The sequence below is a fragment of the Nematolebias whitei genome, chromosome 16 (genome assembly GCF_014905685.2).
Source record: "Nematolebias whitei isolate Nwh7 chromosome 16, NemWhi1, whole genome shotgun sequence".
Lineage (NCBI taxonomy): Eukaryota > Metazoa > Chordata > Actinopteri > Cyprinodontiformes > Rivulidae > Nematolebias > Nematolebias whitei.
In genome coordinates this window covers 21,165,476-21,180,928 of record NC_056513.1, presented here as the reverse complement: position 1 = coordinate 21,180,928, position 15,453 = coordinate 21,165,476, and the positions used below count along the sequence as shown (strand labels likewise).

The following is a 15,453-nucleotide window of genomic DNA, read 5'->3' as shown; positions in this document are numbered from 1 at the left end:
TATATATAACCTGAAACTTCCTCTTGTGTTTACTTGCACGATCATACGCGTGCATACAGGCAGAGTTACACAACTTATACTGACACGAGTAGAATCTGGATTAAATAATGTAAGTTTGAAATGAATTTGGTTTGAACGTTTAACTAAAACTCTACACATGCAGATTCTCGTGTTAATACGCTTCAAGGGATGATATACGAACTCATATTCAACATGTAAACTGTAGTTTTGTGAGTTTCTGCACTGAAATTACTTCTTTGAGGGGAGATGTTACCCACATATTTGTGTTCTCTGAAACATCAGTAACTTGTATATCTGTTTACATTTGCAAATCAACTAAAAAAAGTCCTAAACTTTTGCTACAACCAAAAAAAAAAAAATCAACTTTTTTAGTGTCACACAACCTGTCGTGTTACATATTGACCACCAGATGGCGCCAAAACACCATCTTTGTCAAAACCTTTGTTTGTTTTTTTAAGCAATAAATGTGGGACGTTTATTATTCGTTACAATGTGGTTTCATTTTAGTTAATTTACAAATTTTCTCCAGTTTAATTGTTTTTTTTAAAATATATATTATAAAACAGTGCTATTTAAATGCTATGTATTAATTGTGGGGGTACAATATTAAATGTGATTATTTTCCATGTATGTGCTGTTTTCTGTTTAAGTCTTTTATTAAAGATACATCCTGAAGTTGCAAATATGTTTATTTTACTAAACTGTCATTATTATTATTTTTTTTATTATTATTTTGAAATCCTATCATCATCAGTCTAATTTATATTCGGTTTGAAGTAAAATATTAATTGTTTTTCCCTAAATGATTCATTTATTTATCTGGGACCCTTTGGCAGGACTAGACAGTGGGTATTTTTTTTATTTTATTTTATTTTTTAGGTCAAAGCTGTTTTATACTGATGGACATTGTGAGGCATTGTGAGTCTGTAATGGATGAGGAAGAGGTGGGGTCAGAGGAGACAACTTCATTCAGCTTTAACTGCACTGTGGGCCGAAACAGCCTGACACTTACTTGACAGGGATTTTCAGCGCTGCCAAATATATTTCTTTTTCTTTTTTCTTTTTGGATACAAATGACCGACTACCACATGGGTAAGTCTTGATCTGCTTTGACTCTTGCATTATATAAACTATTCTCATTGTTGCTCAGTGATTCTTGATATTAACAAAAGCTATTTACTTTGTTTTCTGTTTAAATCCTTTTAGGTTGTTAAGATTTTTTTTTACAAGATTGACAGTGTGTGTCTACATCATCATTCCCTTTAAGACATTTCTCTGCAGAACTCATTTAGCAGTAAACTGCTGATGAATACATCAAGTTAAAGTTTTTGACATGTGCATGACCAGACCTCTACTTTGTGATAATCACAAGTCTTGGCATTATGATCTTACTTTGCACAAGATTAACTTTTATATTGAAATCCGTTCAATCTGTTTGGTCTTAGTCTTCTAACAGTGGCTTTTTTCTGTGACAAACAAACACATTAAATGAATCCCATGGTCTCTAACCTGACATGTGTGTGCCGAGTGAAACAGCTAAATAGGTTTTCAGTTTATCACTGTCAGCACCTGTGAAGCCATGAACATGCAGGCTGATACGCTGCCAAAATGGAGAAGAGACAGTCTCTCACAGGGTTGTGCATCACTGATAATAATAATGATAATAAAAAAGTTCTCATGTTAAATCTAAATAATTCTTGAATTACAGCTCAGTTACTAGAGTTGCCTTCTGTTTGCAGCTTATTGTCTATTTCTCTAAATGAGCTGTGTGATGATGTGCGCATGCAAAGGCTTTGTTTCTCAAGACGAGCAGAGGAAGGGTGGAGTGGAAGCTCTGTGGTCGGATCTGCACCAACAAACACCTCGTACATCTCGCAGGAAGCGCAGATCATGGCCACTTCTTCAAAAAGTCGCATTTAAAATGCCGCTCGTCGTGATGGCGTGCATTCTGAGAAGGAATAATTTAACTTGAGTCATTGTTATTTTATTAAAGAATATATCTTTTGATAAAGTTTAGCCATCTGCTACTTCTAACAGATACGGACGATAAACCAAGTATGACGATAGTGTGAAGAAAATTATAATTACATAAAGTTTTCATGGAAATTACTACAGTGCCTTGCGAAAGTATTCGGCCACCTTGAACTTTTCAAACTTTTGCCACATCTCAGGCTTCAAACATAAAGATATAAAATTGTAATTTTTTTGTGAAGAATCACCAACAAGTGGGACACAATCGTGAAGTGGAATGAAATTTATTGGATGTGTCAAACTTTTTTAACAAATGAAAAACTGAAAAGTGGGGCATACAATATTATTGGGCCCCTTTACTTTCAGAGCAGCAAACTCACTCCAGAAGTTCAGTGAGGATCTACGAATGATCCAATGTTGTCCCAAATGACTGATGATGATAAATAGAATCCACATGTGTGTAATCAAGTCTCCATATAAACGCACCTGCTCTGTGATAGTCTCAGGGTTCTGTTCAAAGCGCAGAGAGCATCATGAAGACCAAGGAACGCACCATGCAGGTCCGAGATACTGTTGTGGAGAAGTTTCAGGCCGAATTTGGATACAAAAATATTTCCCAAACTTTAAACATCCCAAGGAGCACTGTGCAGGCAATCATATTGAAATGGAAGGAGTATCAGAGCACTGCAAATCTACCAAGACCCGGCCGTCCCTCTAAACTTTCATCTCGAACAAGGAGAAGACTGATCAGAGATGCAGCCAAGAGGCCCATGATCACTCTGGATGAACTGCAGAGATCTACAGCTGAGGTGGGAGAGTCTGTCCATAGGACAACAATCAGTTGTACACTGCACAAATCTGGCCTTTATGGAAGAGTGGCAAGAAGAAAGCCATTTCTCAAAGATATCCATAAAAAGTGTTGTTTAAAGTTTGTCACAAGCACCTGGGAGACACACCAGACATGTGGAAGAAGGTGCTCTGGTCAGATGAAACAAAAATCCAACTGTTTGGCCACAATGCAAAACGATATGTTTGGCGTAAAAGCAACACAACTTATCACCCTGAACACACCATCCCCACTGTCAAACATGGTGGTGGCAGCATCATGGTTTGGGTCTGCTTTTCGTCAGCAGAGACAGGGAAGATGGTCAGAATTGATGAGAAGATGGATGGGGCCAAATACAGGACCATTCTGGAAGAAAACCTGTTTGAGTCTGCAACAGACCTGAGACTGGGACGGAGATTTATCTTCCAACAAGACAATGATCCAAAACATAAAGCCAAATCTACAATGGAATGGTTCACAAATAAACGTATCCAGGTGTTGGAATGACCAAGTCAAAGTCCAGACCTGAATCCAATCGAGAATCTGTGGAAAGAGCTGAAGACTGCTGTTCACAAACGCTCTCCATCCAACCTCACTGAGCTCGAGCTGTTTTGCAAAGAAGAATAGGCAAGAATTTCAGTGTCTCCATGTGCAAAACTGATAGAGACAAACCCCAAGAGACTTGCAGCTGGAACTGCAGCAAAAGGCGGAGATACAAAGTATTAACGCAAGGGGGCCGAATAATATTGCACGCCCCACTTTTCAGTTTTTTATTTGTTAAAAAAGTTTGACACGTCCAATAAATTTCATTCCACTTCACGATTGTGTCCCACTTGTTGTTGATTCTTCACAAAATGTTAAATTTTTATATCTTTATGTTTGAAGCCTGAAATGTGGCAAAAGGTTGAAAAGTTCAAAGGGGCTGAATACTTTCGCAAGGCACTGTAAGTAATCCTGGTTGGTGTGTTAGTGAGATACTGCAACATCAGTGGCACAAGCTTCAACTGCAGATTATTTGTGCATTGACAGATGTTACTGCTGAAAAATAAGCCCTGAAGAGCAAACTGAAAGCTTTATGATAAATGTCCCTATCAAATGGACACATTATTTATTTATTTAAACCAGAGCAACTTTTTTGTTTTCCCCAAAGGGCCACATCAAGGTGTTTAAAGCAATCAAAGGGCTGCATAGAGAATTGGAAAATACATTTTCTTTATGACAGATAATCTAGAAGACCTTTTTCAGATTTGTTCTTATTGTAGCAAAGTTAGCATGCTTTATAAGTGGAACATGGACTGTACTTATACAGCACCTTTCTCTCTTATCAAGATACTCAAAGCACTTTACAACACAATCTGTGTCCTCAGTTACCCATTCATACAGCACTCTACTAGATCTATACAAAGACTAATCAGAGCTTTATCACATTCCTACACTGATGGGACACACATCAGAGTCAATGAGGGGTTCAAAGTCTTGCCCAAGGACACTTTAACATGTGCTTACTGGTGGAATCGAAACCCACAACTCTCCCATTGTAGGACGACTGCTCTAAACACTCAGCCACAGCTGCCTTCTTTATAAAACAAGTCTTTCCAATATCCTTTAGGAATATAAAACATATTCTGTAAACTGGCCCTTGGAGCAATGAATTATACACATTTGCTTAATTTGTTAGTACGATGGAGTATTAGGGCCACGATAAGAAAAACCAAAAGACAATACAAGAAATAAGTCATGTAATTTCGAGAATAGACTCATAGTATTACAAGAATAAAGTCATAGAATTACTAGAATAAAATTATACAACAATAAAGTCATAAAATTATGAATAAAGTTCTAGTTTTATGAGAATAAAGTCATAGTATTACGAGAATAAAGTTGTAGTATTACAAGAATAATGTTGTAGTATTACGAGAATAAAGTCATAGTATTACGAGAATAAAGCTGTAGTATTACAAGAATAAAGCCATAGTATTACGAGAATAAAGCTGTAGTATTATGAGAATAAAGTCGTAGTATTACAAGAATAAAGTTGTAGTATTACAAGAATAAAGTCATAGTATTACGAGAATAAAGCTGTAGTATTACGAGAATAAAGTCGTAGTATTACAAGAATAAAGCTGTAGTATTATGAGAATAAAGTCCTAGTATTCCAAGAATAAAGACATACAACAATAAAGTCATAAAATTACGAGAATAAAAGTTGTAATATTAGGAGAACAAGGTCATAGTATTCCTAGAATAAAGTTGTACAACAATAAAGTTGTAATAGTATGAGAATACATTTGAAATAATACAAAAATAAAGTCATAGTATTACAAAAATAAAGTTGTAGTATTAAGAGAATAAAGTTGTACTGTTACAAGAATAAAGTCGTAGTATTCCTAGAATAAAGTCGTACAACAATAAAGTCAAAGTATTACGAGAATAACGTCATAGTATTCCTAGAATAAAGTCATACAGCAATAAAGTCATAATGTTACAAGAATAAAATCATATTATTATGAGAATAAATACAAAATAATACAAAATAAAGTTTAGTATTACAAAAATACCGTTGTAGTATTAAGAGAATAAAGTCATAATATTACAAGACTAAAGTCACAGTATTACGAGAATAAAGTTGTATTTCAAGAATAAAGTCGTAGTATTACAAATATAAAGTCGAAATAATAAAAAATGAAGTTGTAGTATTACGAAAATAAAGTTGTAGTATTACGAGAATAAAGTCGTAGTAGTACGAGAATAAAGTCATTGTATTACAAATATAAAGTCCAACTAATACAAAAATAAAGTCGTAGCATTACCAGAACTCCAACATGAAAAGAGTTATAGTAGTTTAGGTCAATATTTAGCTTAATATTTGTAAAATTACTGAATTACAGTCATTGTTGTGTGGCCAGCCGTGGAGGCCATCTTAAATTGGTTGACTCCAAAGTTTCCAGTTATAGATGTACATTCAGTTTCATTCATTTCTGTCCAATGGTCCATGAGCACCAGCAAACACAGTTGACCACAATAGTTACTGGCAAGGTTTAACCTCAGATCTTCAGAGACATTCAGAGATTCTTTATTGTCATTCGCACCACATGTGGTCAGTCAGAGTCAGAATCAAAGTTTCTTTATTGTCATTTGCACCTCATGTGGTACATGTGGTGGAGCGAAATTATGTACACAGTGTCCCAGTTACATCCAACAATAAAATGTAAAAGAAAAACAATGATAACATCTAAGATATTAACTAAGAAAAACATCAACTATATATACACTAAGCACTAATAGCATAAAAAAACATTACGTCTAACATGAGCACAAACATGAACATGAGTCTGTATGAGCAGATGTTAGGGTTAGGGGCAAAAAGTGTGTGTGCTGGGTGAGTGGGGTCCTTCATGATGCAGGTGGCCATCTTCCTGCCCAGTCTGTTAGCAGTCAAATACTGTATGTGTAGCAATTTTAATTTGGTGAGTTATAGTCAAACTGCTGAGTCTGTTGATTTTGTTTCCAAGAACATAAAGAAAGTGACACGATAAATCCTGTTGGAGTTGCAGGTGGATGTTAGGCTGGTGGAGGGGCAGAGGACGCAAATAGCAAAGCAACAGTTTGGACGTGTAGAGAGATGGATACTTTACCACTAAGGTTGCGGGAAGTGGAGGTGCAGATGCTAAAGGACATATAGGCCCAATAGTTAAAGGAAAAGCAAATAAACAATTATTTCAAACTGATTGTATTGTTTACATGTCAATCTTGTGGTTTTAATGTTTTATTATGAGGCAGCACGATGGATATGTGGTTAGCACTGTTGCCTCACAGCAAGGTCAAATCCCTGATTTGGACCTGGAGTCTTTGGAGTTCGCATGTTCTTCTTGTGTTTATGCAGGTTAGGCTGCTTCAGGCCTCCCTTGCATAAGAGATCTGTGATCTCAGTGGGATTTCCCAGGTTAAATAAAGGTTAATAATTTATTCTAGTATATAAACAGGACTGTTATTTTTTTATACTTGTGCTGAATTGGTTATTAATCCAATTTTGTCTTGTGTACTTATGTTCAAACAATTATAAAAACCTCCCTGATGACTGGCTATCAAATTTAGAGTAGAAAAGAAATTCAGAGCGAGCACACTCAGCTGGGGGAAGCTAAGGTGTGAGGATCTGACCGACTTAAATAAATAACACATTTTGACACCGGCTTTTACAGTTTTTTTGTTTTCTGTCATTATTAAGAAGTGTAATTATAATGTTGAAATAAAAGCTGTTAAAGTAAAACCACAACAGCTGTCCTGCTTATCTGGTACATCTTCCTGTGAAATCTGTCGTGGTTTTTAACAAAAGAAGAAGCATATGAATTATGTTATCCAGTAAGATTGTATTATAAATGAAATGTTGAACATTGTGGATAAACCTGGAATCTGACAGATTTTATTTATTCATTTGACTAGTTTCATCAGATTTTTCAGCAGATGAGAGGATGGAGATCGAGAGCATTAAAATGTACAAGAAAGACCTTCTGGATGACATCCAGGTAACATCTGCACACATGTATAGATATACAAGCGACAAAAATAAAGTTATTATGGTGTATTAGCATCATAACTTTCTTTGTGCTTTGAATAGCATTAAAAGGAATATTAAAGGTGTATATTTTCCTCCCTGTCCAGAAGTTAAAGATGGAAATCGACAATGTCATGGCAGAAATCCTCAGCTTTGAGTTTGCAGAAGAAAGGTAGGTTTAAGTCTGGGGGGGGGGGGGGGGAACCCTGCACCTTTTTGTACAAACCACGTTTTCCTTTTACATAGGTCACCTCAGAATATTCAACAAGCACTCCTGTAGAAATGTCACAGTTGTTTAGTTTCATAACAACTTAGCCCCTCTTTCAGGTTAGAGGTTTTTTTTTGTTTTTTTTACTTCAAGAAAACCATCTTTATTGAAGATTATCTGTCAGAAAAGAGCAAATCTGTTCCTAAAAATAACAGAAATTATTAGAAAAAAGAATAAATCGCACTGACGTTTGAATATTCAACTCAAAGTTTTAAGTGTTACAGTATTTTTAAGATGTATTTTTGTAGGTATTAATCAAATACGACCCAAGATGTGGATGATGAACAGGTTCACACAGTCAGTTTGGGAGTTTGTTTTTAATGATTACACTTTATATATTTTTAGAACATTTAGTTGTTGTCACCTCCTGTAAGGAAAGCTTCATAATTACTTGTTCTCTGGTCTGCTTTAAAACAGCTGCTCTGTATGGTCAGCTGATTGGTCAGAAATGGTGGCTTCTCTTTTTTATTTATGGAGAACCAAACAGGCCATTTGCAGACATTATGCTAAATGTATTTCACAGCGATTCTGTGAGAAAAAGGGAAATAATAACATTGCTAGGCTACAAGTTAGGGGCAGAAATCACAAAACAAATAGGTGAAAATATTACTGTTAAACTCTAATATTGCAGTTTTCGTACACGCACACATGCACGCACACAGAAACAACAAAAGATATGTAACAAACTCAAACGTGCAATCAGACGTTTTTAAAGTGCCGAGCTATAAGCCGTCATTCTGCAACTGGTAACTTCCTTGTAGCTTTTGTTTTATAATGAGAAGCAAAACTTTTATTTATTTTTTCCTTCCTTTCAAGCCAACTATGGTAGACACTGAATTTACACTGAGAGCAACGGGCATTTTTCATTCAACCTTTATTTATACAGGTTAATCCCATTGAGCCTCGGGGACTCGTTTACAAGAGAGATCTGTTTTTAACAGATGACAACAGTTGACATTCATAAAAATAATACAAATTGAGAAGAATATATAAAAGAAAATGGTATTAAAAAAAAAACGAAACAAAAAACAGCTAGATTGTAAAGCGATGTAAAATAGTAAAAACAGGAACATTGCATTGTTTTTTTGCCAGGAACTTATAAGATGCTTGAAGCCACCCCGAGAGGTCAAGGTTGAGAGCTTCAAATACTTTACAAGATATTCCAGGAAACAGGAGCGGAGTAGGAGAAGACCCTTTTGCCTAGTTCAGTCCGCACTGAGGGAACACTGCATGTAATAATGTCCTGAGAGTGCACGCTGTAGCTGCACTCACACAGAGACATGTCGGAGGAAATGCATGAAGGCAACAGACCAAGAAGTGATTTAAAGATGAAAATGTACCAGTGAGAGAGTCTACATGAAGTTAATGATGACCAGTTAATTCAATTCAGTTCAGTTTATTTATATAGCGCCAAATCACAACACAGTTGTCTCAGGGCACTTTACAGGAACATTCACATACATAAAAGCCAATTAGTAAAGTTCTCTATCTAAGGAATCCAGCAGACAAGTTGAATCTTGGCTTCGTTGCAGTCTCCCATCAGTTAATCAGTGAATACAGGGTGCAGTGGGGGGGGGGGGGGGGGTACGGTAGTTACAGCCAGTTATGAATCTTGGTGCACTGTGATAGACAGCGTGCTTGTAGGAGCGTTCGTGTAAATAATGTCAACGTAATCAATAGAGGGAAGGAAGTTACAAGGCGTTTCCTAGCATTCAAAGTTAAACAAAATGAAAAAGAAACCCAATTTAACTTTCAGTTTCCTTACCAAGTTTTGGTAAGCTCCACATGGAGCTTAAAAGAGAGATGCGAATTGACCAAGATACCCAAATTATTATAGGAATTGACAAACTCAATAGGGACACTATTCGAGGATAAAATCGAAGGAAGAACTGCTGGGGCCGACTTCCTGTTTGAAAACAACATCCCTTTGGTTTTGTCGGCATTTAGGACAAGTTTGAGACAGGACAAATCTGACTGGATGAAGTCGAAAGCAGATTGCAAAAACTGGAAAACCTTAGCAATTGTATTATCTCGACAATAAACAACTGTATCGTCAGCATAGAATTGTAAGGATGCATAAGGGATATATATATATATATATATATATATATATATATATATATATATATAATATCTACTTTTTTAACAGGGCAGCACGGTGGCGCAACTGGTAGAGCTGCTGCCTCTCAGCAAGCAGGTCCTTGGTTCAAACCCTGGTCCAGGGGCCTTTCTGGGTGGAGTTTGCATGTTCTCTCCGTGCATGCGTGGGTATTCTCCGGATGCTCCGGTTTCCTCCCACAGACCAAAAACATGCATGTTAGGCTGATTGGTAACTCTAAATTGTCCCTAGGTGTGAGTGAGAGAGTGAATGGTTGTTTGTCTCGTTTGTCTCTATGTGGCCCTGTGATGGACTTGCGACCCGTCCAGGGTGTACCCCGCCCCTCGCACAGTGATTGCTGGACATGGGCACCGGCGACCCCCGTGACCCAAAATGGAGTAAGCGGGTAAAGATAATGGATGGATAGTTTTTTAACACTCTGTATTCACCCTGACAGCATACAGGGGATTCCAAGCTTCGAAGCAATGTTTTTTTTTTTAATTCTTTGCAACTGAACCATTTTCTTCATTTATGCTTTGCAGTAAAACCGCAGAGAAGAACAAACGGTTTTGTAACGGGAAGAAGAAGTTTAACATGGACCCCAAAAAGGTGAGCCAGGATGTCCGTTTCTGTGTCTCTGTGGGCTGTTGGTTTACTGAGAAAACGCTGTCCAAAAACAGTCCACGTGTTCTTAAAATACAAAGAAGTTGCCTCTTACATCTTCATGTTGTAATTGAGCTCTTTCAGGTCTCATCGCTGAAATGTTATTTCTTCTAAGGTTGATGCTTCTGTGAGTCTGTGAACCGACACTAACAGATGCCTACAGCAATTTTTCAGTGGTTTTACGATCAGGTTAAATGTATCTCTATCTCTAGACTTATTTTTTATGACAGGTTCAAGAGCTGAGTATATTTTCTTGACATTCATGATCACAATTCTGCCAGTATTGAAGAGGTAAATTCCTGACGGTGGAAATATTGCACATTAGATCTTAAAAATAATGCAGGAGAGAAGGTGAAAAGGGATTTGTGTTAATATAATAAAGTGTATTTTTAAACTTGGGCCTTCTTTTCAAAACCGTGTGTTGCGACAGAAAGAGGAAGAGAAATTAGTTTTAAGGAATTGGGATTACAGAAACTGCACACATTGTTTTAGCAACTTCTGATGAGATCATTGTGAAGCCGATATGCAGGGTCAGTGTTTGCGAGCCTGCAGACTTGGTGTCAGGATTGTTCAACTCTAATGTGGAAAGTCCCAAAGAAGAATGATCTCTTCTTACCTTTTACCAAAATAATTAACAAAAATGTACTTAACTAATCATTCAGAAATAGTGGGGGAGTGGTGGCGCAGAGGTTAGAGAGGTGGGCTTGTGATCCGAAGATCTCAGGTTCACGCCCCAGCCCCGACAACATCAAAATTGTGGGTGGGGTAGGTGAAACACCCACACTTGCCCCCACCCTCATTCGCCCCACTCTGGGCCCATGAGCAAGGCCCTTAACCCCCACCATGTGCTCCCTAAACAGGTCTCTCTTGAAAATGAGTTCTCGTGGCTCAATGAGACTAACCTGTATAAATAAAGGCTAAATGAAAAAAAAAATAATAATAATAATTGATTGCATCTAATGGCTTGAGAAATGGCTAAATTTGAACCAAGTTTTGATATTTGGCTGTGTGCTCCGTGTCTTAAACTCAACAAGTACCTTTCTTCCCCAACCAACAAAGTTCAGTCAGGTCATCTGGACGGGTTCTTTCTTTGTTGTTGTTGAGATGTTTCGTCCTTCATCAGGCTGAGGAGCCATAAACAAACTGTGTCCCTCCCACAAGCAGCACACTCCCGTAGTGGACCAACCAGTTTGCTGATGATAAAATGGTTTCTGGGGCCTGCCCAGCCTGCTGCTTGTGGGACATCGCTTGTTTGTGGCTCCTCTGATTGATCAAGTCCTTTGGATGAAGGATGAAATGACTCAACAACAAAAAAAAAAAAAGTTCAGATGGCCTGACTGAACATTGTTGGATTTTATACCTGGATTATTGAGCATTAACTTTGGTGTTTTGTACCACTTTGGCATGACTGTCTCAGAGGAGTTGACGGGGGAGAGGGCGGACCACGGAGGGCATCTTAGCACCAGCAAACTGGTTTTTCCACTATGGGGGTGTGCTGCTTGTGGGACAGTTTGTTTGTGGCTCCTCAGATTGATGAAGTCCTTTGGATTAAGGATGAAATGTCTCAGCAAAAAACAAAGAGACACTGTTCATATGACCTGACTGAACTTTGATGGATTTTTTTTTCATCTGGATTATTGAGCATGGGCCTTGATGTTACTTTTCCATGTTCAAAAATGTGAAATTGAATTCCAGCCAATAATCCACTGTTTTAACAGGGTATCAACTATCTGGTGGAGAACAAACTGCTGAATGGGAGCGCTCAACCCATCGCTGAGTTTCTCTACAAGGAGGAGGGACTCAACAAGACCGCCATCGGAGAATTCCTTGGAGAAAGGTGATCCGAGGGGGGGGGGGGAGTGGACAAGTTGGGGAAAGAGGAGGTGGGAAGATGGAAGACGGAGCGTATGAAAGGAAGGAGGGAGGGAAAAAATAGATGAGTGTTTAAAAGCAGAGAAAAAATTACCTGATAAAAGTTTGTAAAAAGCAGAGATATGAAATCAAACTTTTTTGTGTAAATATTTTATTTATTTATAAGTTTATTCATTTTTTAAAAACAAAAGAAAACAATTCAATATACAATAAGAAATGCAATCACAAATAAAATGAAAGGGAGCAGAAAGAAGAAAAAAAAAATCATATTATCTGCCCCTTTCTACCCAAAAAAATAATTCAAACAATAATGATCTTCAAATTAAAAAAACAAAAATGTAAGGTAAATGAAGATAATTGTAGAATAACTTGAGATAATGTCACCCGTTTTCAAAACCAAATGTCAGTAAGAAGAAGAAAATAAGAAGATTTAAAACTGCTTCGGTTCAGGGCCATTAATATTTGTGTCATTCTTGTGGTTTCCTTCTCGTCACAGGGACGAGCTCCATCTTCAGACCTTAAATGCCTTTGTGGAGCTGCATGAGTTCTCCAACCTCAGCCTGGTTCAGGCTCTCAGGTTAGTCCTCATCTGTCTTCACTCATGTCTCACTACATTTAACTGATGTTATAAAAAAATAATAAATTGGGTTATTTCAACCAACACCAGACTTGGTAAAATAATATAGCTTTTATTTTTTATTTGCACAGATTATTGTACATGACAAGTTGGACCCTAAAGTCAAATAATACAGGACTTTTGAAACATGCAGGGCTTTTAATCTGACCTATTTACTGCTCAGCTTTTTGCTGTCATGAATCAGCTGTCTAGTAAACTTTTTTTATTTTTTCAGTCTGTGAAACATGGAAATCCAAACGCACATGAAACAAAAATTTACTGCAATTAATGTAATGTTTGACATAATTTTCCATCAACATGAAACAGTCCATGAAATAGTCCACCAAAGTAGGAAATAGAAATAAGATTACATGACTTGCTGTCTAACCACATTTATAGAGGCATTAAGCATTAAAACTATTGATTTAATTTAAACATGATATAGTGCTTTACTGGGTATATGTGATTGTCTATCCAGTCTGCAAATTGTCTGTCAAGGTCATTGGTTCACTCAGCCACTCTGCACATAGAAAAATGTGCAACACATTTCCATTTTATTGTAGAAATATTAAGAATAATGCACATATTGAAAAACATGTATGAGCATAAAAATTGTCCACTGTGGATAAAGTAGGGAAAAGCATACACGGACTTCAATAATTGATTTGTTTCCATTAGTCTTTCATGGTTTTCATGGGATGTGAAATAATGTGAGTTAATATTTTGGGACCTTTGCTCTGTTTTGCCATTTAATTTTAATGCACCTTCTAATCCCATGTTCCCTTCCACCACATAAAACATTTTAAAGCAGCTGGTTTCCTAGAATTGTGCCGCTCAAGGTGGCTGCATGTTGGAGTAGCTCTGTTACTTTCATTCTGAGATATTACTTTTGAAAACTTTATTTCCTCTTTTTTCTGGATATAAATCGCGTTTTTTGGATGATTATTTCCTCTGGTGTCGGATGCTGTGCAGCTGGAAAGATTTTTTACAGAAATATCTTTGCTTTTGGACATTTGTTATGATGCGTTCCTGCCCACAGCCATCAGCATCTAGAACAACTCTTTAATGAAACCAGGATGATGAGTTACAACAACAATTAATTTCCCTCTGGGATTAATAAAGTATTTTTGAATTAAATTGAAGGGCAGCACGGTAGTGCAACTGGTAGAGCTGCTGCCTCTCAGCGAGTAGGTCCCTGGTTCAAATCGCGGTCCGGGGGCCCTTCTGGGTGGAGTTTGCATGTTCTCTCTGTGCATGCGTGGGTTTTCTCCGGGTACTCCGGTTTCCTCCCACAGACCAAAAACATGCATGTTAGGCTGATTGGTAACTCTAAATTGTCCCTAGGTGTGAGTGAGAGAGTGAATGGTTGTTTGTCTCTATGTGTCCCTGTGATGGACTTGCGACCCGTCCAGGGTGTACCCCGCCCCTCGCACAGTGATTGCTGGACATGGGCACCGGCGACCCCCGTGACCCAAAATGGAAGAAGCCGGTAAAAGATAATGGATGGATGGGTGGATGGATGGATGGATGGATGAATTGAATTAAACCAACCATAACAAAGGTACTAACTGAAACAAAAACAGACAAAATAATTGTAACCTTTACTAAACTAACAATAATATATTATGCTTTCAAATATATACCTTAAATGCCACAAAGATCCAATTTTAGCATCTCGGAGGAAATGATTGCTTTAAACGGCCACCTTCAGTGGAACAGTAAAATCAGCTAGTTGAGTTATCAACAGGCAGATTTAACACCTACCACATGCAAATCAGACCCACAAGGGTTTCTGAATTACACCAGTTTTTTTTAATAAGCTGGATGCTGTGTACATCAAGCCAACTTATTAGCATAAAAGCTAAACCCATCTACACAAGCTTATCAAAGAAAAACAATTGACAATTCTCATATAATTTTAGGACGAGCAAAGTTACAATTAGCATATTTTTCGGACTATAAGGTGCACTTACAATCCTTTACTTTTCTTAAAAATCAACAGTGAGACATATAATCAGGTGCGTCTTATCTGTCTGCAGTCTGTGGGAGGAAACCGGAGTACCCGGAGAAAACCCATGCATGCACAGAGAAAACATGCAAACTCCACCCAGAAGGGCCCCTGGACCAGGATTTGAACCAGGGACCAAATTCTGGTTGTGCTTACTGACCTTGAATTGATTTTATGTGGTACACAGCGCTAAAAAAATCACATGAAGTGTTCCTGTTGTGGTTTTGTTTAGCTTATTGCGCCTTATAGTTCAAAAAATACGGTACTGCTTTCCTCTTTTTTTCCTGTCTTCCTGTAAGTTATTTTGTTGTGCCCCTATATTGTAGTGATGAAGCATCTTCTGTCATGATCAGTGTGCTGTAAGAAATATCTGGCAATGCTCACAGTGCATTTTTTGTTATTGTAATTTTTTCTTAGCTTCCTGTATGCCCCAGACAAACATAAATTTTGAGTTTTTACATTTTATCTAATGTTTGTGAGTGATCAATACCAGCAGATCTGATTCTGAAGAGATGAGAGGTTTATGTTGTTTTTTCCCATTTAGTTCATATATTTAGT

At 37.4% G+C, this 15,453-nt stretch overlaps 2 protein-coding genes across 2 annotated transcripts in view; both read left to right on the top strand.

The window, feature by feature from the left end:
* Positions 1–15,453, top strand: part of zgc:92360 (uncharacterized protein LOC436988 homolog) — a 506,378-nt gene that overhangs the window by 85,349 nt on the left and 405,576 nt on the right. The gene's annotated exons all lie outside the window — the stretch shown is intronic.
* The window catches only part of cyth4b (cytohesin 4b), a 24,200-nt gene continuing 9,841 nt past the window's right edge, over positions 1,095–15,453 (top strand). The window contains exons 1-6 of the mRNA XM_037690396.1: positions 1,095–1,113; positions 7,259–7,341; positions 7,478–7,542; positions 10,279–10,345; positions 12,118–12,236; positions 12,768–12,848. Of these exons, the coding sequence (XP_037546324.1) occupies positions 1,095–1,113; positions 7,259–7,341; positions 7,478–7,542; positions 10,279–10,345; positions 12,118–12,236; positions 12,768–12,848 (434 nt within the window). The remainder of the gene's footprint in view (positions 1,114–7,258; positions 7,342–7,477; positions 7,543–10,278; positions 10,346–12,117; positions 12,237–12,767; positions 12,849–15,453) is intronic.